Source organism: Centropristis striata, chromosome 21, assembly GCF_030273125.1.
Source record: "Centropristis striata isolate RG_2023a ecotype Rhode Island chromosome 21, C.striata_1.0, whole genome shotgun sequence".
Classification (NCBI taxonomy): Eukaryota; Metazoa; Chordata; class Actinopteri; order Perciformes; family Serranidae; genus Centropristis; species Centropristis striata.
Window position 1 is genome coordinate 29,720,479 of NC_081537.1, and position 27,426 is coordinate 29,747,904.

General features: G+C 40.2%; 2 protein-coding genes across 2 annotated transcripts; both read left to right on the plus strand.

Annotated features, from left to right (window-relative positions):
* The first annotated feature begins 1,257 nt into the window (after positions 1-1,257).
* On the plus strand, positions 1,258-19,850 carry mrpl38 (mitochondrial ribosomal protein L38). Its single transcript, XM_059325417.1, has 9 exons — positions 1,258-1,391; positions 3,100-3,288; positions 3,423-3,554; positions 5,673-5,875; positions 7,989-8,061; positions 8,199-8,244; positions 8,904-9,062; positions 19,137-19,273; positions 19,402-19,850. Exons 1-9 carry the CDS (start codon positions 1,307-1,309, stop codon positions 19,536-19,538), a joined length of 1,161 nt encoding a protein of 386 aa, XP_059181400.1. The 5' UTR covers positions 1,258-1,306; the 3' UTR covers positions 19,539-19,850.
* Positions 19,851-23,010: 3,160 nt separating this feature from the next.
* On the plus strand, positions 23,011-24,979 carry LOC131959137 (uncharacterized). The gene is made up of 5 exons (XM_059324242.1): positions 23,011-23,238; positions 23,332-23,391; positions 23,462-23,548; positions 23,952-24,013; positions 24,065-24,979. The coding sequence occupies exons 1-5, from the start codon at positions 23,100-23,102 to the stop codon at positions 24,977-24,979; spliced, it is 1,263 nt and encodes a 420-aa protein (XP_059180225.1). The 5' UTR covers positions 23,011-23,099.
* The last annotated feature ends 2,447 nt before the right edge of the window (positions 24,980-27,426 follow it).

Sequence of the window (27,426 nt, forward strand, 5' to 3'; positions counted from 1 at the left end):
AAACACATGGGAGCAATAGTTTTTTTCTTTTCTATTGATATAAATATGCTATATATGATATTACACATGAGATTGAACTACATCCTTCTTCTTCAGTCATGTGTGTTCTGCTGGAATATTCTACCAAGAGTTTCATTTGTGACAATTATATCAACTGTTTCATGGCATTAATTTGCTGCAATGTAACAACATACCGAAACATGTTTGGTTAAATAGTAACTTATAATAACGTAAACTCGAACAAGCCAAAACATTTTAATGTTATATGTTCATTTGCGTATGGTAGATATGTGCTAAAAAAAACGTAATATAGTATACTGTATGTTAATGTTATTGTCTGCTTCGTTAGTTAGTACTACAGAAAACACCAGTCCTTGAATGGATGGTTTTGCTTGTCTATCGGCCACCGTATCGTCTGGGGGGGAAGAAAAGCACACTTCAATTGTGCTGGTAGAATGTAAGATGTACAATAGTGAAAGAAAGAGACTTCTAGAGCAGGGATGGGCAACTGGAGGCCTGGGGGCCGCATAAGGCCTGCACCCTCACTTGAAGTGGCCCTCAGTACAACTACATGCATTTGAGAATGAAATCTTAAAAGTGCAGTGTAAAAATGCACAAAACTACTTCTTGAAAATTAATGTTGGTCTGCTGTTCTTGCACTAAAAAAAATAAATCACAGTTAGTGGTTATTTTTTATTTGTTTCAAACTTTTGTATTCCTATTTATACTGTTATACATGCATTTGAGCATGGAATATGTTAAGTCACTGCACTGGTAACATAATTAAAATTGCAGTTTCATCATATCTGATTAAGTGCATGGTCCTATATGTGGCCCTGTGGTAGTGTTGATGGAAAATTGTGGCCCCCTCCAGCATTTAAGTTGCCCAACCCTGCTCTAGAAGATGGGAAACACAGTAACACCCTGGAAAATCTTCTTGGGAAAAAATCATGCAAAGAAAACAAGCCCCTATTTAATTACCTGAGGGAAACAGAACTTATAGAGAGAATTTAGTGATGTACTTAATTATTAATATTTGTATTGTATTATGCTATTATTTACACTATTGTATCCCCCTTTTCCTGTTAAATCATTTACTTATCTTGATTTTATTATTATGACTTTATTTATTGTAATTTAATGCAGTTATTTACATTTTTTTATTTATTTATTAATTTATTTTTATTATTAGTATTATTATTTTTTCTCCTTATTTTACACTCCAGTCCAGTAGGTGGCGGTAATGCTCCTGTCGGTCTGCCAACCTCCAATAAAACTCAAAAGCCGAAAAGAACCACACTTGAAGATGGCGCTGCGTCCTGCTTGCGCTGCTGCCTTGCGAGCCAGGACAGATTTAGGGGTCAATAATGCGAGGACATTCGTCACAACAGGTACTGTAACGACATTGTTGAATTATGTTGTATTAAGGTTTAGGAAGACCTTGCCCGGAGTTCAGTGTTGCATGTATTTCTCCAGGTTATCTGAAGCAGACCGCATTCCATGCTCTCTTTCTCTGTGGACAAAGTCACATCATGTCATAAAAATGTGACAATTCGGATGTTAACTTGGCATAATGTAAACATTTCTTATAAAACAAGATACTAGAGACAGCTGAAGAACAGAAATAGAGTCAGTAGTGACTGCAGAGGTGGTTGAATATATCTGAGTAAATCAAGCACTAAGTACACATACTGGTACTTTAGAGTAGGGCTGGGCGTTATGAACCAAAAGTCCCAATATGTTTAGGCTGAATATCGATATACAATATATATCCTGATATTTTTCTCGCAAAGTGAGGGCAAATGTTCAGTCAAAGCCAAATATGACGTGTCACAAGTAGTTTTATTAAAACCGTTTATTTAAGTGAACATAAATACTGTATAGCAATAACAACAGGAGTAAATTTTTTTCCCCAAATCAAGGCTTCATAAAGTGCACATTTAAATAAATAAAAAATCATGAATAAAAATAGCCTATGAAATAAAATAGGCCAATCTTTTTCTGGAATCAATATATTTATATGAGAAAAGAATAACAAACATTACAAACAAACTAAATATGACAAACCCTAGTATAGGCAGCATTTATATATAAAGAAAGAGAAAAAAATTTAACTATATCGATATATGGTCTATATGGCCTGCACTTTAATTTAAATATATTCCTAGATTTATTTATTTAAGTTGCTGTTGCACTACTGTTTTGTATAGGGCTACTGTTTTATTTAAAAATAAATGTAAAAAAATAAATGGCTTGAATCTGCTGTATTTATTCATGTTTTATAAAGGGTTTAACCTGAGCCAGGCCTTACCACAATGATAATCATATCACAGTCATGCGGGTGTAGGATGATATTTTTTTATAACATACTGGTATCGGATCGGTACTCGGTATCAGCCGATACCCACAGCACAAGTATCGGAATCGGTATCGGGAGGGAAAAAATGGTATCGGATCTAATTTCTATATCTTTTCTATAACATAATGTTATCAAGTTATGAACTATACTGGGATAGAGGATTTTGGCCATATCAGCCTGCCCCACCATTGTTTTGAAACAAACGAAACAAACAAAAGGAGATCTAAACATGAAAGTAGGGCTGGACAATAATTCAATACCATAATTTATCGTCTTTCATTGGAATAATAATATGATTTTTTTTTAGATATCTCAATACAAAATTACATTGTCTAATATGATAATAACAAGCATTAGGGCTGGGCAATATGACAATATATATATCACCAAAGGAATATAAAAATGTATATATTTTTCTATTATGTTTCTTTCGCAGTGTCAAAAACCAGAGGCCGAATTGCATTATGGCAAGATTGCGATTTATGCTCTGATCCTTGCAAATCTGTAGTGAACCATAGAGCTAACACTATGGAGCATACAAAAAAGACTTTACCGCATATACAATTTAATAACGAATAACCAAAATATATGCTGCATTGTGATCATTATTGAGATATGAAATTTCCTATATCAGGATAGAAGATTTTGGCCATATCGCCCAGCCCTACAAGAATGGTGAATCAAGTACCATGTAACTAACTAACTAACTAACTTACTGTTGGGATTGTTTCTCTGAACAGCATTCCTGTGCAAACGGACCCCGCCTTTGGGTCCAATGCCAAATGAGGAGTATCAAAATGTAGACCTGGAGTCATTAGAGAAGTATCGCAGCTACAATCGCTACTTTAGACAAGCCCAGGAGGCGAGGTACAAACCTGCCTGGTGGAAGACCTACAAGGCCCACGTGGATAAAGCTGATCCTGAGCATGGTGAGAAATAAAGGAAGATGCTATTGTTGACAGTGATTGTGAACATGTCATGGCAAAATTGGTCAAGAATTGTATTTTGTCACTGGTGAAACCTTTAAAATTTTCCAGTTTAACCGACTCTCGTGTTGTTGCAGGTGAAGAGAAAGTGAACATTGGCCTTTCATCCTATCGAACCAGCAGGATCAAAGAGGTGAGGGAGAGGAAGCAGGTGGTAAAAGCCAACAAGAACAACCCTGAGCTGGAGAGGGCTTTTCGTCTGCGCACTTGTAAGCTCACATACACTCACCTTATTGGCTTTTTTTTTTGTGACTTAAGTTTTTATTGATACATTTTTGCAAATAACAACAAATACAAGCAAACCAAACACAAAGCTGCCTGGGGAGTGCACACTTTTCTTACAATCTTTTATAATGGTATATCTGTAATTATTATTCCAGTCTAGTATCGTGTATAGGGCTCATTTTTCCCAATTCCTGTCCAGTTGTGCTTCCTGCAGCCGCAATATATGTGTCAATTTTTCCATTTTAAAAAGGTTTCTTCCACAATTGTTATCCATTGATTCTTCGTTAGTGGTGTTTCCTTTCCCCAGTTCCTAGTGATGGCTTTCTTGCCTGCCACCAGCAGCACTTTGATCAAATATTCATCATGTGTGATATCAATCTCTTCTGTGAATTTATATGAATAAAGCACTAAACAAGTGTCAGGCACTCCATACCTTAATATTTGCTGTAACACCACATCTCCACATCCGGCCCGTTGGCTGTCCGTGTCCGGCCCGCTTAAGGTTACCCAGAAATTAGAAATCAATACAAGCGCAGTGCTTTTATTTTGAAGGCGGTTTACGTATATATGCCTGATGTTGGGTTCCTTAAAACATATATTGCTTTTTGCATAAAGTTAATAAATTACTGGTTTACTGCATAACACACATGCTCTGTATTGTTTTTGTGGTTTGAATGTATGTTTAGTAGCATTCCTGGCTGAATGACGGTCGACTCTTTAACTGATAGTTCACAAGATTTATTTAAAGTCGTAGCTCCAAGAAAATAAAAATAAGACATTCCTTGGTCACCTTGTGAATCCACTCCATTGTGAAAACAATAACAAACATTAGCATTTGCACTTGAGCAAACAAGCACTTTTACTATTAGTTTAGACAACAAATATGGCCACGAATATTATATGACAGAAGAAAATAAACTTTAACAAACCTTGTGTCCCTGTCAGCCAGCTATAGAAGCCTTTTTGATACTTTATATCAATTCTATAAATTACGACACACTCTTTATTATTTACTGTTCGTTTTTCATTTAACCGTTACACCTGTTATTTCCTGTCACTACCTTTCAAAATTAAAGCACCCGTTTCACACTGGACGACACCTTTTCAAAATAAAAGCATCACAACATTGTAAAACACCTAGAAAATGTACAAACAAGCTATATAATACAAAAACACCAATAGGAACCTTGCTAAAGGTCATTTACAGTTGTGTTTAAAATAAATGGAAAAGTGATATAGTGATTGATGTATTTACTACTTTTTACTGCTATATTTGATTTACTCCACATTAACAGTCTTATCATAACATGTAATCTGTTCTGTATATCTTCTCAGTAGCAGCTCAAATAATTTACTGTATTTTATAAAGCGATTAATTTAATATTGAGCAGAATTTAGTTCAATGTTTTGGTCCGGCCCCCGCAACCTTCGTGGTATTGGTCATGTGGCCCCTTGCTAAAATTAATTGCCCACCCCTGCAAACTCCCTCCAAATTTGTGAATTAGTGGATGAGTGATGTATCTTCCACATTTATTCCACTCTGTAATTCCTACATTAAGCTCTTTCTCCCATTTCACCTTGATGTGTTTAGTTGAATGTTTACTGTTTGTACTTAATCCTTGATATAGTGATGAGATTATCACTGTAGCGGCACTCCGTTTGGTCTTCCTTCTTAACTGCGCCACTTCTATAGTCAGTCGATAAAAACACTCTTTTTCCACGCGAGCGACGAGACATGACAATTTCTATGTAAATTGTTTACTTAAAAACAACAAAGTTAATTACAAGTCTGACGCACGGTCAAAAGACTGTGTTGCTTCCACCATGTTCTGACTAAAAATGAAACTTAAGATACACAGTCAGTTACCACAGTTACCACTATATAGTGACATCACAATGTCAAATTTAAAGCATAGAAACACTTTTAACCCTTTAAACATTACTAATTGTATATTTTAAACTGACATACTCTAAGCATTGCATGAATTACAATGAAATTATTATCATTAATTTTTAACTGTTTTTTAACTTAAATTATTATTGATGAACTGGCCCTTATTGGCCCTTACAATCACCTTCACTTTTTCTCTTTATCCCAACAGTTAAGATCCCTCTGGATCGAGTGCATGAAGTCTGGCAGAAGACCTGTGCTCCGGCTCATATAAGGAGACTGGCAGACCATTACGGAGTCTTCAGAGATCTCTTCCCCAAAGCATATTTTCTACCTCAAGTTCCACTCCAGATCTTCTATAGCCAGGACAGAAGTGGTCAAGTGCATTATGGGAATAGGCTGACACCAACAGAAGTACGTAAAAAGAACTGCAAGTTTTACAGTGCCTGTAATTGCTATTGTAAGGGTCAAGGCCTGAAGTTTAACTTTGTTTTAGAGCCGGACGGATTCTGGATTTTGTTTTAGACCGGTGCTGTGCCCCTGTGTTGAATGACACTATAGGGTTGACATGGTTAAGAGCTGCCATAGTAATGTTGGAGCGCGCTCTAATGGACAAACTGTATTATGACACAATTAAAACTGTGATAAAAATTAAAATTTCCAATGTATCTTTTTCCTGCATTCAGAAAAAAAAGTTTGTTGGAAAAAAATTAGGATACATGCAGTCATGGAAAAAAGTATTATCATTAAAATGTCTAGATATTAGCTCTTAAATTAAACTTGTATGAGCTATTTTTGTTTATCATTATATTTGTCTAAACAAATGTACCTTTAGTTGAACCAGGCAAGAGATTGAAGAATACAATGGTCTAGTCATTTTTCCATGACTGTATATGTCACCATACATCTTTGAAAGGCAAATATTAGCTGTCAGATATATCTGTCAGGCTCAATACAAATATTAGGGAGTACAAAAATTCTAATGGACCACTTGCACAATGCAGTGTGACGTATTACCATTTTACGAACTACACGTCATTTTATATACAGAGACGTTATCTTAGCATCCAGTGATCACAGTTATTTTACTTTTCACAGTTAGCTTTATACATATAGTAATTACTGTTTATTTAATATGAGGAGTGTGTGTTTAGCTTTTTGGAATTTAGCTCTTCAGCCCATCTTTGCTTTTCATAATTTTTTTATTTCTCCTTTGTGAGATTTCCTTTCTAACTGATGCTGAGCCGGAGCAACCTACCGTTAACTAGGCTGTGAAAATAGGCCAACAGCCGTGTTTCCACTAGGGGGGAAAGTGGCCACCGGGAAAGTCTCAGGCCACACCCTCTCAAAAGTCCACTCACTCTGTGTGTTTCCATTACAAGTTAGCCCCCAGAGGGATTTAGAGACTCTGGAGGTGAGGTATGGTTTTCACCGTCGCGAACTGTGCACAACGTCAGCAGCTGAAAGCAGCATGGCTAGTTATGCACAGAGTCTCCACTGATCATAAACATAGTGATTGTGAATTAAAGGCATGCTAATTGTACACAGAGTGTCTGGGGCTTGTTGTAAACAAACAGAGATCGCTAAGTGAATACCTCCTGTAGCAGCAGCACATACACACTGTACTGCTACAGAGCTAACTGTTAGCCTGTTAGCACATACACACTGTACTGCTACAGAGCTAACTGCCGCTAACGGCAGCTCTTCCTAACAGTCTCGTTAAGAAGAGTAAGAAGGCTAATTTGGGAACACTGCCTCGCTGGCTTTTACAAATGGCGTGTGTTGTTGTCCTGTAGAGTACTATGTCACATCCTGCTTAGCGATCTATCCAATCAGTAACCAGGCTGTTTTCAGGGGAGAAAAAAGACCCTGCTCTTCAACAGGGACTAACAAAGTCCCGTCAAAAGCCGGCTCCGGACTACTCCTATTCAAATTAGGGCCGTTTCGGCGAGTGAGACCCGCCTCATTCCTAGTATTGTCCAATAGTGGAAACAGCCCTAATGTTCGTGCGCTGGTGCTATACCGAGTGACTAGCTAACATTGCGAATCTAAGACACTGAGGTGATTATCAAAATTATGTTTAAAAATCCTAGAAACACGTTATATCAAACAAATGGTAAATACTATATGTATGAAGCTAACTGTAAAAAGTGAATGACTAACTTAAGGATAAATAGCTCTGTAATGTGATAACTGGAGGCTAAGATAACGTTACAGGAAGTAAAGTGACGTGCATTTCTTAAAACAGAAATACATCACACTACATTGTGTAAGTGGTCCATATCGATATTTTGGCTGATATGTCAACATTTCTTTATGACAGACTGTTATGACAAAATTTTTAGATTCTTTTTCCTGCATTCTATTCAGAAAAAAATATACATATGTATGGAATTATTGATATATCATGATATATCTCTGATAAGCAAGTATCAATCGGGCTCTCTTTTCTTTTCTGCCTTCTCCAGAAAATTTGTATTTTATTTTTTAAAATTGTATTCACTTTCCTGCTACTTTTCTACTCTAGGCAGCATCTGTCCCTCAGATCAGCTTTGATGCAGAAGAAGGCTCCCTGTGGACTCTTTTGCTCACCAGTCCAGGTCAGTTATCACAGGAAGCCAATCGATTGTGATAATAAGCAACTCTCTATACTGCCTCTTAGGAATGAATCAACACAGACAAGCGATGGATTCCCAGCATTTATGGTCCACCTAAAAAAATGTATTTTCTTTTTCAGATGAGCATCTTCTGGATAATGAGGCAGAATACGTCCACTGGCTGGTGTGAGTACTTGTGCGTTTTTTATATTGAACAGTAAAAAACAACAACTTGGCTGAAAAGAGATAAACATCTAATAAGTATCCTGCAAGTGGCCTGTAAAAAAAGTATTACCAGGAAATGGTTATCACAGAAGAGCCCAACCTTAAATATATAGATGGATATTACAATGGACATTTATAAAATGGAGAAGGTAACAGCATTTGTTAATCACAAATTGGAGAAATTCACATCATACTGGGAAAACTGGGTCGAATATGTCACGCCTCATAGGCCAGATTTTATTTTCACAAACCAGTGGCTAAGATGAGAAAGATCACTCCCTACCCATACAGTTTTTTTGTTTAATTTAGTTGTTGTTGTTGTTATGGTTGTTTTGTTTTTCTTCTCATTACTTGAATATAAACTAAAATATTATTTCAGCATTTATGGCAGACAACAGATGCAAGAATTATGCTCACATGAGGTATACATTGTAAATATCTGGATATCTGATTCTGGATGTCAATAAAAAAGAAATTACAAAAAACAACAACTTTAACCTTTCGGTGCACATTAGGAGTGTAAGAAAATAATTAATTGGATGTTTAATGAGGATGAAGGAATGAATGCAATTTTAAGAAACATTAACCACTACAGCGTTGAATGATTTGTGTTTCTGTAGAGGGAACATACCAGGTGGATCCGTGCAGGCTGGAGAGGAGCTGTGTCACTACCTGCCCCCCTTCCCTGCCAGAGGAACTGGCTTTCACCGTTATATTTATGTCCTCTTCAAGCAGGAGGGACCCATCAACTTCCAGGAGGATGTCAGGCCGTCCCCATGGTGAGCAATACACTACACACACACACACACACACACACACACACACACACACACACACACACACACACACACAGGAAGCTGATTTATTTATTTTTTTCCCCGATCTTGTTATTCGTTTTTCGGTAGTAGTAGCATGGCATCTGCTTGGTGAAATAAAACCTATCAAAAAGGTAAAGAACACCCCAACAATAACCCCATACCCTCCCAATGCCCACCTGCCCAACTTCCCGATAGGGTTATGGTGAAGTTACCACAGAATGGTTGTTAGTGCAGGTGCAATACGACATAAGCCAGTTTCCACCGTCGCTTACTGTGCACAACGTCAGCAGCTGAAAGCAGCATGGCTAATTATGCACAGAGTCTCTGCTGATCATAAACATAGTGATTGTGAATTAACGGCATCGCTAACTGTGCACAGAGTGTCTGGTGCTTGTTGTAAACAAACAGAGATCGCTAAGTGAACACCTCCTGTAGCAGCAGCACATACAAACTGTACTGCTACAGAGCTAACTGTAGCTAACTGCCGCTAACGGCAGCTCTTCCTAACAGGCTCGTTAAGAAGAGTAAGAAGACTAATTTGGGAACACTGCCTCGCCGGCTTTTACAAATGGCGTGTGTTGTTGTCCTGTAGAGTACTATGTCACATCCTGCTTAGCGATCTATCCAATCAGTAACCAGGCTGTTTTCAGGGGAGAAAAAAGACCCTGCCCTTCAACAGGGACTAGCAAAGTCCCGACAAAAGCCGGCTCCGGACTACTCCTATTCAAATTAGGGCCGTTTCGGCAAGTGAGACCCGCCTCATTCCGGGTATTGTCCAGTAGTGGAAACAGCCCTAATGTTCGTGCTTTGGTGCTATACCGAGTGACTAGCTAACGTTGCTAATCTAAGACACTGAGGTGATTATCAAAATTATGTTTAAAAATCCTAAAGTTGGGGCTTCCGGTGAGGCACGAGGCAAGATGGCAGCACGGCACTGAGCACAGACCTACAACCCTCCTTTTACATGCTTTTCTGGGCTCAGAAACAGTCTTAATATACTGTAAATCTGATTGACGACGTTACGAGAGACATGGCCTCAAAGAATAATCCAACCCCCGCCAAGAAACAAGATGCCAACCGACGAAACCAAACTAGCGATCCACCAGAGGATGTGGCTAAGCTAATCAAGCTAACGTTGGCTGCCGAGATGAAAACTTTGCAAGAGACGGTAGCACACAAGCTAGAGGTGTCCTTGGAAAAAGCTCTGGAACCGATACAGAAGCATATGGCAGAGAATGGCGACATATTACGGTCGTTAAAAGAGCAAGCTGACATCCATGCTAAGAAATTCAACACCGTCTTCAACAAAATAGACGGCATCCAGACTAGCTTACATAAAAACGAAAAAGACACTAAATCCTGCATCACGGAGATGACAAAGCTACGAAAGAAGCTAAATGATCTGGAAGACAGATCCCGGAGGAATAATGTGCGTCTAGTAAACTTACCGACCGGCGCGGAGGGTGACGACCCGAGAGGCTACCTACAGAAGATGCTACCAAAGTGGATTCCTACGCTCGGGGGCTCCCAGGGCGGCCGGATTGAAATCGACAGAGCACATCGTATCTTCTCGACACACATCGAGACCGCGGACCATGATCTTCAGGCTCCTGAGATACACCGACCGGCAGGCGGTCCTCGAGGGTGCGAGGAAGGCTAATCCTACGCTCCCCGACGGCACCCGGCTGCAGTTCTTCGCTGATTACAGCCCAGGTACAACACAGGAGCGGCAGGAATATAGAAGCATCCGCGCTAAGCTGCGACAGAGAGGGATCGACTCCTTTCTTCTATACCCGGCGATCCTGAGAGTGAATTTCAAGGGGAGACGGATGTCGTTTAACTCAGCGGCGGAGGCGACGGAGGCTCTGAAGGCGGAGGTGACGGGAGACATGGATGAAGACCGCGGGCCGAGTTCAGGCGCACCGCAGGATGAGACTGAGCTGAATTGAGCGCCGCGAACAGCCGACATGTACACTCGTACAGACGCGGGCAAGTTAACAGTTTGTGTGTAGAGTCAGATCACCCTGTTGGGAGAAGCACTTTACAATGCCCACGTTTGAATTGTTATATAGGGCCAAACTGTGGCTGAGTTATGTGGGCTGAAGTTTTAGGCTAATAGCTCAGCAATCTTTCTAACAAAGTTTATAAGAAGAGCTGTGGCATCACTTCTGGCTTCTTAGAGAGCTGAGGAGAGTTCTGCTTCCATGTTAAAGTTCGGTTATTAATGGTACTGTTTATAGATGTTATTGTTTTTGAGAATGGGGTTAATGTCACTGGTTTGACTGTCTATGAGTACTGCCTTATTTTCTGAGATACTCAGGTGAGGGGGAGGGACAGTTAGTGTTCAGTGCTTGACATTGCTAAGTGACACTCACAGATGTTACAAGATAAGGGGGTGGGGGGGAAGGGAAAGGGAAGGGGGGGCGCTCAGGGTTCCACCACCAATATACAGCAGAAGTGCAGTTTAACAGACAAGCAGGAGAACTTAAATGTTGTATCATTTAATGTGAGAGGAATGAACTCTCCCTACAAACGGTCAAAGATTTTAGATTTCTTACGAAGAAAGAAGATAGATATTGCGCTCCTACAGGAAGCGCACCTAAAGCCTAGTGATGTTTCTAGAGTTCAAAACCGCTTTTACAAACCTATTGTGGCCTCAGCTGATGGTTCTCGCTCAAAGGGTACAATGATATTAATGAGACGTGGTATTAATGTTGCAGTTGAAAGAACTGGTTCGGACAATGGGGGTCGTCTAGCCTACTGCTGCACCTCCATCCAGGGTAAAAAGATAGCATTTATTAGTATTTATGCTCCAGCTGTATTTGAAGCAGATTTTTTTCCCATGGTTACCTCACAATTATTAAAATTAAGTGATTATCAACTATATGTGGGTTCAGACATGAATGCTACGCTAAATAGTAATATTGATAAATCATATTCAAATGTCTCAAGCTCCCAGGACTCGGCCTCAAAAGCACTTAATCTCTTTATTAAGGACTTAAATTTAGTGGATGTGTGGAGGGTGTATAACCCAACCATTAAAGATTACACTTTCTTTTCTTCAAGACATAAAACGTTTTCCCGAATAGATTACATTTTTGTTTCCTCTGGCCTGCTGCCCTCTGTACACTCAGTGGAATTTTTACCCAGACACTTATCGGATCACAACCCAATTATATCTACTTTTAATTATGGCAAAATTAAAAATAAAGCAACTAGGTGGAAATTTAACCCCACACTTCTAAAGAATGACAAATTCTTAACACAGCTAAGAGTTAAACTGACGGAATTTTTAGAGTTAAATAGAAATAGTGTGTCAGATGTAACAGTGGTTTGGGCCACCATTAAAGGCTTTATACGAAATAACGCAATAGGGTTTGGTTCACACCTACATAAAACACGGTTGCAAAAGATTACCAATCTGGAGGAGCAGTGTAAAGTTCTGGAGAATGACCTCAAAAGAAGTTACTCAGAAATTAAAGAAAATGGACTCAAATCGACGCAAGCAGAATTAAATGATTTGCTGAGAGGCAGAGCAGAATATATGATCCATATAACCAAGAGGAAATATTATGCAGAGGGCAGCAGACCGAGTCACCTTTTAGCGCTCACTCTTAAACAACAGGAAGCTAGGAGATCTATACCAGCGATCAAATGTGCAAAACATGGACTGGTGACCTCAACAGAAGAAATAAATGAGACCTTTAAATTATACTTTGAAAAACTATATACATGTGGCTCTGTCCCCTCAGAAGGCGACTTTACAGAGTTCTTTAGTAATTTAGGACTTCCTACATTGTCATTAGAGGACACAAAGTTACTTGACTCTCCTATTACGCTAGAGGAATTACTTAAAGCTGTTAAAGCTACAAATAAAGGCCGCACTCCAGGTATAGATGGTATTCCTGTGGAACTCTATTTGGCAATTTGGGATATACTTGGACCAGTATGGTTAGAGACATTGAATTATGCCATTGATAAAGGTTATTTTCATAGAGACCTAAATACAGCCTTGATCACGGTTATACCTAAGCATGGTAAGGACCCCTTGGAGTGCGCCAACCATCGTCCTATCTCTCTGATAAATTCTGACCTTAAAATATTCTCTAAAGTTTTAGCTAGCAGACTTGAGGTAGTAATTGGGAAGATAGTTAGTCCGGATCAAACGGGATTTATCAAGGGGCGTTTAGCCTCTGATAATATCCGCAGGCTTTTGCATATACTGAGTGCATCGCACGATGTCCCACGTGAATCTGGTTTATTATTTCTCGACGCAGAAAAGGCATTCGATCGCCTGGAGTGGCCGTATTTGTGGAGGGTCCTGAAAGAATTTAAATTTGGTGATAAGTTCATACGTATGATTCAGACACTTTATACTAATCCATCTGCCCGGGTCTGTGTGGGAGGAGGCTTTTCAAACTTGTTTGACATAGGACGTGGTACGAGACAAGGAGACCCTTTGTCCCCTTTGATCTTCACCTTATCTATCGAACCACTTGCTCATTTAATTAGGAACTCCACACATATTCCCCCCATAACAATAGGGACAACATCACATTCAATATCGCTTTATGCGGATGACACATTAGTTTATATGGCAGATGTTCAACAGACTCTGCCCTATGTCTTAAAGGTACTAGAACGATTTGGACATTTGTCAGGTTACAAAGTTAATCTCTCAAAGTCAGCACTTATGCTGATTAATACAGACCAAAGCAAATTATCTCTTCCTCCTCAGATTAAGGTTTCAAAGGAGGTCACGTACTTGGGGATCAGAATAAGTAACTCTTTATCGGATGTGGCTAAAACAAATTACTCATTAATTTTGAAAAAGATAGAAGAAGATATAAACAGGTGGAGACACCTACCAGCGTCCGTCCCTGCACGAATAGCGGTCATTAAAATGAATGTCCTGCCCCGCATTAACTTCATCAGTTCGATGTTGCCACTGGCACCCCCAACAGGATACTGGCAAAAACTAGACTCTTTACTGCGACGCTATGTCTGGAATGGCAAGCGTCCCAATATAAAGTGGTCCGCACTTCAGGGTAATAAGAAGGCTGGGGGATTGGCATGTCCAAACTTTAAGCTGTACCACTGGGCATTTATGTTAAAAAGTCTTAGTTACTGGTTTGACGATGCCAAAATATCTGCCTGGAAAAGTATAGAGCAGCAGCTAATAGCACCAACTAGGTTGCAGGATTTTCTTCTTGTAGGTATATCTTCCAAAAAAAGTGGTTTGTATTATGGTCCAATTATGTCACATGTGCTTCAGGTGTTCAGAGCAGCTGGAAAATTCATAAAGGTTAAAAATGTTTGGTACAAATCGTCTCCACTATGGAACAATAATCAGTTGCTAACAGGAGGAAAACCTTTTGCTAATAAGGATTGGGAGAGTAGGGGTATTAAAGCGCTCCAGGATATTAGTGGGGCACATAATATTCTTGACTTTCAGGATCTCTTAGCGCGATATGGTATTAACAAAAACTCCCTGTTTTTCTACTTTAGGATAAGATCAGCTTGTAAAGCCTACCGGGTTCCCTGGGGGACAGAACTAAAAGACCATCCCATCTTGGAATGGATACAGAATGCTCCCAGATCTATAGTATCACATATTTATGATAAGCTGAATTCTCAGAAATATATGCCCACAGCGGGAATGAAAGCCTGGGAGAGGGATTTATCAGATTTGGGGCAAAACTTAGACTGGAACACGATTTGGGACAATGTTTTTGGAGCATCAAAAAACCCCAATCATCAATATATACATCTAAAATTCTGTCACAGAGCATATCTAACACCTAGAATTAGACATAAAATGGGATTAGCTTCAGACCCATATTGCTCATTTTGCCCCCAGGGAACCTCTGGCTCTTTTGCACATGTTGTATGGGAATGTCCAGGGATTTTGGACTTATGGGAGAAGGTAATAAGCACGATAACAGCGCTAACAGGGGTACAGTTACCACTGGAACCAGCTATACACCTTCTGAATGATGACTCTCAGCTCTCCCTCGGGGGAAAAACACGTAAAATTTGGCTGGCAGGTCTGACAGCGGCAAAGAAAATTGTTGTTCAACGCTGGAAACCTCCCCATGACATCTCAAAAACTCACTGGCTTCGAAGCTTCTTGGACATTGCATACCTGGAGCTATCAACAGCAAGGATAAACAATGCTAAAACAAGCACAATTACAGCATGGACGAATCTTATATCTGACCTAACAGAACTTTTAATGAAATAGCACACTGCTGGGTGGTGAGTGGGTGGAGGAGGGAGGGGGGTGGGTGAAGGAGGGAGGGAAGGAGTGGGAGGGAGGGAGGGGGGTTTTGGGGTAAAATGTTGAATGTAAAGTGGAATGTACTTGGAATAGATCTGTTGTACATGGAATTCAAATAAAAAGTTAATAACAAAAAAAAAAAAATCCTAAAGTTACCTGAAGTTACCACAGAATGGTTGTTAGTGCAGGTGCAATACGACATAAGCCAGTTTCCACCGTCGCTTACTGTGCACAACGTCAGCAGCTGAAAGCAGCATGGCTAATTATGCACAGAGTCTCCGTTTATCATAAACATAGTGACTGTGAATAAACGGCATCGCTAACTGTGTAGAGAGTGTCCGGTGCTTGTTGTAAACAAACAGAGATCACTAAGTGAACACCTCCTGTAGCAGCACATACACACTGTACTGCTACAGAGCTAACTGCCGCTAACGGCGGAGTAAGAAGGCTAAGTTGGGAACACTGCCTCGCTGGCTTTTACAAATGGCGTATGTTGTTGTCGTGTAGAGTACTACGTCACATCCTGCTTAGCGATCTATCCAATCAGTAACCAGGCTGTTTTCAGGGGAGAAAAAAGACCCTGCCGGCGGCTCTTCTTAACAGGCCGATTCCTTCTTACTCTTCTTAACGAGCTCGTTAGCGGCTCGTTAAGAAGAGTAAGAAGGAGTCGCTGGATTTGTTTCCAGTTGCTTTCTTGAAAAATAGTCGCTAAGGGGGTCTGAAAAGTCGCTAAATTTAGCAACAAAGTCGCTAAGTTTGGAACACTGCTTTGCCGGCTTTTACAAATGGCGTGTGTTGTTGTCGTGTAGAGTACTATGTCACATCCCACTTAGCGATCTATCCAATCAGTAACCAGGCTGTTTTCAGGAGAGAAAAAAGACCCTGTTCTTCAACAGGGACTAAAAGAGTCCAGACAAAAGTCAGCTTTGGACTGCTCGTGTTCAAGTTTTGGGCGTTTCGGCGAATGAGACCCGCCTCATTCCGGGTATTGTCCGGCTATTACCCGGTAGTGGGAACAGCCCTACACACATACATTAGTACAGGAAGCTGACACTCTTAATATAATTTGTGTACAACCTTAATGGCAAAAAAGTTGTGGTGCTGTATGAAATGTTAATAAAAACAGAATGCAATAAAATCAGAATTCAGAATGTATATTTACATCAGTTTGAACATAAAATATAGTCTGTTGGGGCCCGAGGCAAAAAGTCACAGGGGGCCCCTCAAACTTGCATTCATCACCATTATATTATAAATAATGTGACACCAACAAAAAATAATAAATATAAGCATTTTTTAATTCCAAAAGTTGACATTATTTTTTTCATAGAATATGAATATAAACATTTTAAAACTTGCAATTCAAAAAATAATTAAAAATAAATGTGTGTGTATATTATGTAGCAGTGGATATACACACACATTTTTATTTTTTTTTGGAAAGACTTTGAAAAGAGGAGTAACTTACTGAAGGATGAATAGCTCTATAATCACTGGAGGCTAAGATAACGTTCCTATAGACTGGACAGGACATGCAGTTCTTAACCCTCTGGAGTCACCAAAAGCTCCAAATCCAGACTTCTTCATGACATCCAGACTAGAAAACAAAGCAGCGTGGAGCCCTACTGTAAATTTACCTCTAAAGTTCTGGCTGTAAACTCCATGAGGCCAGTTTCAGTTTGATAATGATATACCAAGTAAAACTGGAGACAAGCTCAAATATATTTAGTTTAAAATGATAGAACTGGATGTAACCCTCTTATATGTTATATTTACAACCTTTGTTCACATTTGCAACATTTAAAATTCTTTATTGAGCATGATAGTGTTTTGGAAGTAAAAAAAAAAAGATTAAAAATCACATTTTATGTTGGACTAAAGGACCTAAATAGACACAAGATGACAAAAAAGACACAAAATGACTAAAAAAAGACACAAAATTACTTACAGAGACACAAAATGACTAAAAAATACACAAAATGACCAAAATTGTTTCGCTAAACACACAAGACACAAATAAAATAGAGTCCCACTAGAATAAAAACCAGAGTTGGATGACAGGATCACACACAATCACAAGATCACATTTATGTTGGGGTTTTTTTTGTTTCTTTTTGGTTCAAAATGTTGATCCAGTAAGTCAGAATATAAAATCAATTATTATCAGGTCATATAGGTGAGGTTGTGCTGAAAAAACCAACATGGCATTTAAACATTTTTTAAGTATATTTTTAAGTATACAGGCAGAATGAAAATGATTCAGAAATGGACAAAATAGCCCAAGAGTTAAGTGGATATACATCACACTTATTGTTACGTTAATGTTCGGCTGATATATCAACATTTCTTTACTACAGCTATAATTTGCCACAGTGACTCTGCCTGCTGGACAGACTGTTTTATAACAACATTTTTAAAAGAGCCCGACAGATATGAGTTGACAGATTTTATCGGCCAATATTGGCCTGTCGATATCAATCAATCGGTATCGGTGTATATGCTGTCTGATACATGCTGTTATGAAAACTTTTTTTACACAATATATAATGCAAAAAATGTAGCTTGGTGTGATTTTAGCTATGTATTTTATTGCTATTTATTCTTTATTTTCTCAGTTATCATTTATAGTGTCTATATATAAATGTAATACTTTGTTTGTAAAACAAACAAAAATACACAATACAAATATTATCTAATTTAAGTTTTCTGTTTGAGAAAGTAGCTCTCTGGGTACATTTGCAGAGTGGTAAAAAAAATCGTTGCACAATACTACATAAAAAATGTTTATTTTCATTCCAGCTCAAAAAATGTATATATATCTGCCACTACATCTGTTATCGATCAATTTAAGATCAGTATCGGCTTCGGTCTTGAATATCAGTCAGGCTCCCAATTTTTAAATGACCAAAGTATCTTTTTCCTGCATTCCTGCATATATACGTAAATATTGATATATCATGATATATCTCTGATACTCGGCCAGTCAATTTATCAATAAGGCTCTACTTTCTTTCTGCCGCCTCTAGAACATCCCCTTCCTGCATTATGTATGTGCATTTTATTTAACTCACCTCTGTGTGTAATAGGGCTGGGCGATATATCGATATAAAAGCTATATCGATTTATTTTTAAATGTGATATGGAATTAGACCATATCGCATATATCGATATAGTTAAAAAAATATCTATATTTTTATATAAATGCTGCCCTTACTAGGGTTTGTCATATTTAGTTCTTTTGTAATGTTTGTTATTCTTTTCTCATATAAATATATTTTTTTCAGATTTCCTATTTTCTGTCATAGGCTATTTTTATTTGAGATTTTTTATTTTTTTATTTAAATGTGCACTTTATGGAGTTTGATTTAAAAAAAAAAAAAAAAAAAAAAAAAAGGTTCTCCTGTTATACAGTATTTATGCTCACTTAAATAAACGGTTTCAATAAAACTACTTGTTTATTTGACGTTGACTGAACATTTGCTCTCATTTTGCAATAAAAATATCGGGATATACATCGTATATTGATATTCAACCTAAATATATTGGGATATGACTTTTGGTCCATCTCGCCCAGCCCCAGTGTGTAAGCATAAAGGCCTCTGACATTAAGTCCATATTTTTGTCCAATGTGTCACAGTGTGCAAATTTCTGTGTCCATACAGACTTTGTGGGCAAAGGCCTTAAATCTGACGGTAACCTGTTTCACAAGAATGACATAACTACACACTAAGCATGTGTCTCCTCTCCTCCCTCAGTCATTCTCTGGTGGATCGATCATTTAAGACGGTTGATTTCTACAGAAAGCACCAGGACAACATGACACCTGCAGGCTTGGCCTTCTTCCAGAGCCAATGGGATGAATCCGTCACCAACACCTTTCACAGCACACTCAGTACGTCACCCTAATGTTCACAAACAAAGTGCAAGTTTGGTCTTGTCCTTTCTAGATTTAAGGACAAAACCAGTGTGTATGTGTTTGTGGAACAATAACAAAGCCTGTCTGTTGTATCTTCCTTGCAGATATGAAGGAGCCAGTGTTTGAGTTTATCCGGCCTCCAGTGTACCACCCTCCACAGGTTAAATTCCCTCATAGACAGCCCCTACGATACCTGGACAGATACAGAGATGGGAAGGAGCACACATATGGAATATATTGATTATGAGACACACTCACAGAAGTGAGAAAACTCATATTTCCATTGCACATTATAAATGTGGCATATTTATGTTAGAAAAATAAAGCCTTTTTTTCATCCGTGCCGAGATTGCATTCTGTTTATATCTTCCAATCAGATTATATTTTTGATTCTATATGTCAGTCAGTGGGATATTTCAAATATAGTTTTTGATACAATTTGATAGAGAGTTTGGGTGAAAGAACAGGTGGTTGATTGAAGCATGGATGTGTTCCAATTCCCACACTACTTAGTTTCCCAGAAACTATTTAGCTTGTCCCAATAGAGACAGAGCACACTTAAGCCCCACCCCCAACAGAGGTAAAAAACAGTCCATCTCTCTCCATTGACTTTGTATTGAATGAAGGAGCCTCCTTGACAATTCTGTTTGCAAACAACAGAAAAATGTCTAAAAGCTGCTGTGTGGTGAAATGCACTACCAACAGTATAAAGAACCCATACGTTCTTAAGTTCCCATACGTTTTTAAAATCTGAACCAAAAAAGTGAACTTTTAAGAGGATAAAAGTGGATACAGATGAACTTCCGTATGTAGTGCATTATGTCACCAAGTCATATATCCAAAGTCATTTTTAGGCTAACCACATTTCTGTAAGTTAAGATAAAGCATCTGATGCTATGTAACTCGTGTTGTAGTAGAATGTGGATAAATCAGAAAGCTAAGTAGTATTAAGTGCCTTGGCTTGCTAACATATAGCTAACATTAGCTTGCTAACATATAGCTAACATTAGCTTGCTAACAGCCAACTTGTCCTTTCTGGTAGTTGTAGGCATAGAGTGCTAAAAGTATCATATCATGTTCTTAGGCTAATAGTTTTAGCTTGAAACAAACATTTTGTTAGCATTTCAACATATATATTATGATGCAATTAATTCAAAACAAATAAGGTACGACCCATTTGGGGTGGATGGGGTCATAGCAGGATGGCGCTCACGGATTGCATTGATCACCTGAAAACACCTTTTCTGTTGTTATTGACGGAAAATGTTTGTTTTTATTCATTTTTTGGGATGAGCATTCATTTTTTTCGGATGTACATATAGAAAAAAAAATGTTTATTTGTAGTATATATGTATATGTGGTGTAAATTTACCACCCCTCTGAGTGAGAAGAGTGGATTAAAAACCAAGTCGAAGTTCCTTTTAGTTTTCTTTATTATTAATCAATCGGAACACTGCCGAAATACAGCGGAGACAGAAATTTGTCAGTTTGAGGCTGCTGAATGAAAGGTGTCCCGAGTCCAATGAAGCCCTCAGTTCGTCTGGCTCTATGTCTGTGTGTAAAATAATTTAATTCAAATGTTACGGCCCATGCATGTGTAGGTTTTCCCGGACACGAGCACGCTGCTAAGCCTACTTTTTAACCTTAAAAGGATACAACCTATACTTGTTTATATTCAAGTTCCAATGCCTTTACTGTCTGACAATTCCCAGATATGAATGGTCATTATACTGGCTGGAACCAGCTTCTACCTGAAGACTCTAGCTGTTCTGAACAAAGGTTCATACTGAGGCCTTTTAACACAGCAGAACTTTTAGTATTAGAGTAATGTAATTCTGTAGCAGAAAATACACTTCATATACTTTTATTTTTTTTAACCTATTGCCAACAAGAATTCATAACTTCAAACAATTTTAAAAAAAATGTGTTAGAACTCGAGATTATTATACAATAAACAACATCATTACACACTTCCATCCTTTCCATATTTTATATCATAATACAATATCTTTTTGTGTGCCTGACAGAGTTCAGCTGCAAAAAAATGTAATTTAGGAAAAAAAATGTAATGCCTGGGAGGTTGACCCATTTAACGATTTAAAAATATATTTTGCCAGCATAATTGAAGATTAAAATGGTTCACAGCTCAGGTCCTGAAAACCAACTTTTCATGTTCTGAAGTACTTTATTTTCACTTTTATCTCATGGTTTGAAGTTGGACACACGGACCGGACCAGAACCTGTTACATGTTGCTTGAAAAGGAGTAATCAACAATAGACTGATGGACTAGGGCTCCGATCTAGAATGGCTGCGATATATTTTGGAAACCCACCAGGTGTCACTTTGCCTGCAGACTTTAAACTCCTACAGCTTAAAATATTTTACAACACAAAATGGTGTGTGGAGTTTGCATGTTCTCCCGTGTCAGCGTGGGTTCTCCCACAGTCCAAAAACATGCACTTAGGTTTAATTGATGCCCGTAGGTGTGAATGAGAGTGTGATTGTCTGTCTCTATGTGTTAGCCCTGCGATAGTCTGGCTCGCCCAATGACAGCTGGAATCGGCTCCAGCCCCCCGCGACCTGATTGCGGATAAGCAGTTAATGGTAATGAATGAATGAATTAAAGAAAACTTCATCAGTTCACATTAGTACATACATTTCTCCACCTTTACATAAATCAAGACATTTCAAACATAAACTGATAAAGAAGAGTCACAAATAGGCGCATTCCCTACAGTTTAGGCTTACACCATGTCCATGTCATCATTTATTTTCATCTGACAGCTGTTTACCATTTAGCAATAAAAAATATACTAAAAACCTGGATTAATCTGGTTAGTCACATTGGACTGCTATTATGTTTGAACACTACTGTATTTATCAGTAGTTTATTTTAGAATCACTTAATAAACTTGCATGCAAAAGTATGCTTTTCCCAGTGTTTTCCTTTTCAACTAATTGCCCAATTGCACAGCCTTAAGAGCGTGTATATCACGAATGCTGGGTCTTGTTGGTTCTCTGAGAATCAACTGCACCTACTGGTACCTTGTTTGCCATGTAGCAATAAAAAATATACTAAATACCTGGATTCATCTGGTTAGTCACATTGGACTGCTATTATTTTTAAAACTACTGTATAAACAAGAATGTTTTAATGCAGACAGGGACTCATCACACTGGTCTGACTGTATGCATTGTGTATCGCGATATAGCCTAGATATATTGAGATATTCTTTATGGGCCATATAACCCTGCTCTACTTTGTACTGCTTCAACCTTAGTAGATTTAACCAGCCACAATAACTGGAATTAAAGATTTATTTTAAAGGTGGTAGCATATATATATATATATATATATATATATATATATATATATATATATATATATATATATATATATATATATATATATGCCACAGCATGTGGCTCTCAACAACTATAAGATTGTTCTACAGAGGATAAAGTCCAATGAATTTAGTGACTGCTTTTTAAAAAAAAGTTCCTACAGCAGGTCAAATGGTGGCCATAATTAGTAAGTGTTAAATAGATGTAGTAGAATAAATATTTTTTATTACCACGCGTTATTATATAATTTTTCCCTTTTTAAGGAGCTTTCCCAGTGTTTGGACCTAATGTGAGATTGTCTTTAATATCACAATTTCTCCTTAACAAACATGCAGAGCAAGTAATATCAACTAAATTTATACAGAATTCTAAGAGTTTTGATCTGATATAGCGTTTCATGTTTGTCACAGGAAGTGCTGAAGCTCAATGAGCTAATCAGAGAGCTAATAGGCTGTGATGAGCAGCAGCTGTGGCAACTGCATGGTAGGTATTTCAACCTGCATGTGGCACAGGCAGCACTTTCTCCTGGAGACTGAAGCAATGGAAGCTGTTTGGGCCTTGCTTGTTGGTATGCTGAGTCTTTGGCTTACCAAAGGTTTGTATACTGTCTTTTTCATGCTTGTATTTAAGAATTTGGAGTAAAGCAAAGGTTTGAGGGTTTGATTAACAGCAACTGCACTGTCTATAGGCTCTTGTCTGCCAGTTGGTTTGACAAATGAAGATAATGGGCTGCAGAGGACAGTGAGAGGTAAGAATACGTGGGACAGAGTCTTTATCAGCTACTTTCCAACACTAACTTAACTTCTTTTGTACTACAGATCTGTCTCCCAATGAGCGCTCTATGAAGAAGGTCCTTGCACTTCTCCAGTCAATGGAGCCCATGTTGGAGCAAAATGCCAAAAAAGGTGACTAGGCTCTGTGAAACCATATGTAGTTTGTCTGCATCCAGTCTAACTAAACTAGATTTTTCATACAATTTAATAGTAGCCTACACCTGTATGCTATGACATCAGGGATGCAGTAAGCTATATCTTTGGAAAAAAGGAGAAGAAATGGGATCTACTGGAATATTTAAGTCTCTAAGGGGCTAGTCCAAGTTGAAGGGACAATTTATCCTGAAAATCAAAGTATTTTTCCCCTTGATAGTTATTTATCAATCAAGTGATTTGCACAGTATTGAAAAATTCAGCTGTAAACATGTCTGCCTTCTGTAATATATTGGGACTACATGGCATCTTGCTTGGGGTGTTTGAATCACCCAGAAATGCATCTGGAAAATTAAAGGGCAATGAAAAAATGTATCAGCAGGCATCAGCAGTGTATCTGAGGCATCAGCAGTCCACCTTAAACTTGTGACCACAGCCGCGACCAGCCAGGACGAGGGCGGCCAGGACGAGGGCGGCGCGAACGGGACGGCCACGAGCCAGGACGAGGGCGGCGCGAACGGGACGGCCACGAGCCAGGACGAGGGCAGCGCGATGGGCGCGAACGGGACGGCCACGAGCCAGGACGAGGGCAGCGCGATGGGCGCGAACGGGACGGCCACGAGCCAGGACGAGGGCAGCGCGAACGGGACGGCCACGAGCCAGGACGAGGGCGGCGCGATGGGCGCGAACGGGACGGCCACGAGCCAGGACGAGGGCAGCGCGATGGGCGCCAACGGGACGGCCACGAGCCAGGACGAGGGCAGCGCGAACGGGACGGCCACGAGCCAGGACGAGGGCGGCGCGAACGGGACGGCCACGAGCCAGGACGAGGGCAGCGCGATGGGCGCGAACGGGACGGCCACGAGCCAGGACGAGGGCAGCGCGATGGGCGCGAACGGGAAGGCCACGAGTCAGGACGAGGGCAGCGCGATGGGCGCGAACGGGACGGCCACGAGCCAGGACGAGGGCAGCGCGATGGGCGCGAACGGGACGGCCACGAGCCAGGACGAGGGCAGCGCGAACGGGACGGCCACGAGCCAGGACGAGGGCGGCGCGATGGGCGCGAACGGGACGGCCACGAGCCAGGACGAGGGCAGCGCGATGGGCGCGAACGGGACGGCCACGAGCCAGGACGAGGGCAGCGCGAACGGGACGGCCACGAGCCAGGACGAGGGCGGCGCGAACGGGACGTCCACGAGCCAGGACGAGGGCGGCGCGAGGCCCGTTGTACCACCTGGCGGACGGCCCGTCGTACCACCTGGCGGACGGCCCGTCGTACCACCTGGCGGACGGCCCGTCGGACCGCCAGGACGAGAAGAAGTCCTGAAGAAGCTTTATAGGTTGAACCATGCAAGAGTTTTGCATCATGTACTTGCTTTTACCTCTGCTTTAGATAAAAGTCTTAACTGATACATTTGTTTCCTTATTTCTCCTGAGGCTACTTATGTCTGACTGCACTCTGCTGGACTGCATTTCTCTTATTTATTTATTTATTTTTTTAAAAAGGGAATGAATTTGGACTGTTCTTGCCTTGCTGATACAGATTTGTCTGAGGTTCCAGCAGCAGGAGAGAAATTTGTGGAGAAACAGACCAAAACCCATTGCTGAAAGTCTCCATACAGTATTTGGCATATATGATCTTAGAACATCTCCCTTACTAAAGCAAACATCCAAACTGTAGTTACACCGCACATGTGCTTCTTGGGCTGTACCCCAACAAAATGACACTATTTGACCCTTTGCCATCTTTCTGCCCTTCCTGGTAGGTTGCAAATTAACTAGGCCTAATTACTCAGGTACATAAAATTACACTCATCCATCTCAAGGTGGTTCTCATGATTTGGCTTAAAACAATTTCAATCTTCATTTGCTCCAGTGGTCTGGTCTTATATTCAAATGTAGTCTTCAGTTCTGAATATCCTTTCAGCAGCTCTTCAGAAACTGTTGGGCCAATTGTCCCACTGCTCTCAAGAAAATGTTGATGCATCTGTTTTAAAATGTAAGACATGTTTCAGTCAATGCCCTCATTAACTATGCACAGTTTCCAGTTCAAATATTGTACAATGAATGCAAAATTGTATCACCAAGTGAGTCAGCCTCTGGGACACAAAGGTCTAGGGTTTGATCCCCTCGGGCCGGTATTTCAAAAGTGATCAGATAGGATTATCCTGGTCGGATTGGATTAAATCTAGTTCTGAAAACTGGGTATTTCAAACACGGATCCAGATAATCCTAAAGATCAGGATTCTGGGGCCCGTTGCACAAAAGTAGGATTAAGACATCCAGGATAAGTGACTGAGCTGGGCTCAATGAATCCAAAACAAGACTGTCCAGGCTTAGTTGGTTGCACAAAGACCGAGCCAGGATGAGCAGACACGGATTCATCAAGCCAGGTGAAACAATCCTGGATAAGTGCGCGCTCGGGGCTCCCTCAAATAGACCCCGCCTCCGATCACAGTTTCACTGATTCACCATGGCAAGTAGAGCGGCTTACTTTTACCCGTCGGAGGGAGAAATACTGATGGAGGCGTACGAGGAGGTGAAACACATAATTACACTGAACAAAAATATAAACGCAACACTTTTGTTTTTGCTCCCATTTTTTATGAGATGAACTCAAAGATCTAAAACTTTTTCCATATGCACAAAATAACCATTTCTCTCAAATATTGTTCACAAATCTGTAAATCTGTGATATTGAGCACTTCTCCTTTGCTGAGACAATCCATCCCACCTCACAGGTGTGGCATATCAAGATGCTGATTAGACAGCATGATTATTGCACAGGTGTGCCTTAGACTGGCCACAATAAAAGGCCACTCTAAAATGTTCAGTTTTATCACACAGCACAATGCCACAGATGTCGCAAGTTTTGAGGGAGCGTGCAATTGGCATGCTGACAGCAGGAATGTCCACCAGAGCTGTTGCCCGTGAATTGAATGTTCATTTCTCAACCATAAGCCGTCTCCAAAGGCGTTTCAGAGAATTTGGCAGTACGTCCAACCGGCCTCACAACCGCAGACCACGTGTAACCACACCAGCCCAGGACCTCCACATCCAGCATGTTCACCTCCAAGATCGTCTGAGACCAGCCACTCAGACAGCTGCTGCAACAATCGGTTTGCATAACCGAAGAATTTCTGCACAAACTGTCAGAAACCGTCTCAGGGAAGCTCATCTGCATGCTCGTCGTCCTCATCGGGGTCTCGACCTGACTCCAGTTCGTCGTCGTAACCGACTTGAGTGGGCAAATGCTCACATTCGATGGCGTCTGGCACGTTGGAGAGATGTTCTCTTCACAGATGAATCCCGGTTTTCACTATTCAGGGCAGATGGCAGACAGCGTGTGTGGCGTCGTGTGGGTGAGAGGTTTTGTGATGTCAATGTTGTGAATCGAGTGGCCCATGGTGGCGGTGGGGTTATGGTATGGGCAGGCGTATGTTATGGACGACGAACACAGGTGCATTTTATTGATGGCATTGTGAATGCACAGAGATACCGTGACGAGATCCTGAGGCCCATTGTTGTGCCGTTCATCCACGACCATCACCTCATGTTGCAGCATGATAATGCACGGCCCCATGTTGCAAGGATCTGTACACAGTTCCTGGAAGCTGAAAACATCCCAGTTCTTGCATGGCCAGCATACTCACCGGACATGTCACCCATTGAGCATGTTTGGGATGCTCTGGATCGGCGTCTACGACAGCGTGTTCCAGTTCCTGCCAATATGCAGCAGCTTCGCACAGCCATTGAAGAGGAGTGGACCAACATTCCACAGGCCACAATCAACAACTTGATCAACTCAATGCGAAGGAGATGTGTTGCACTGCGTGAGGCAAATGGTGGTCACTCCA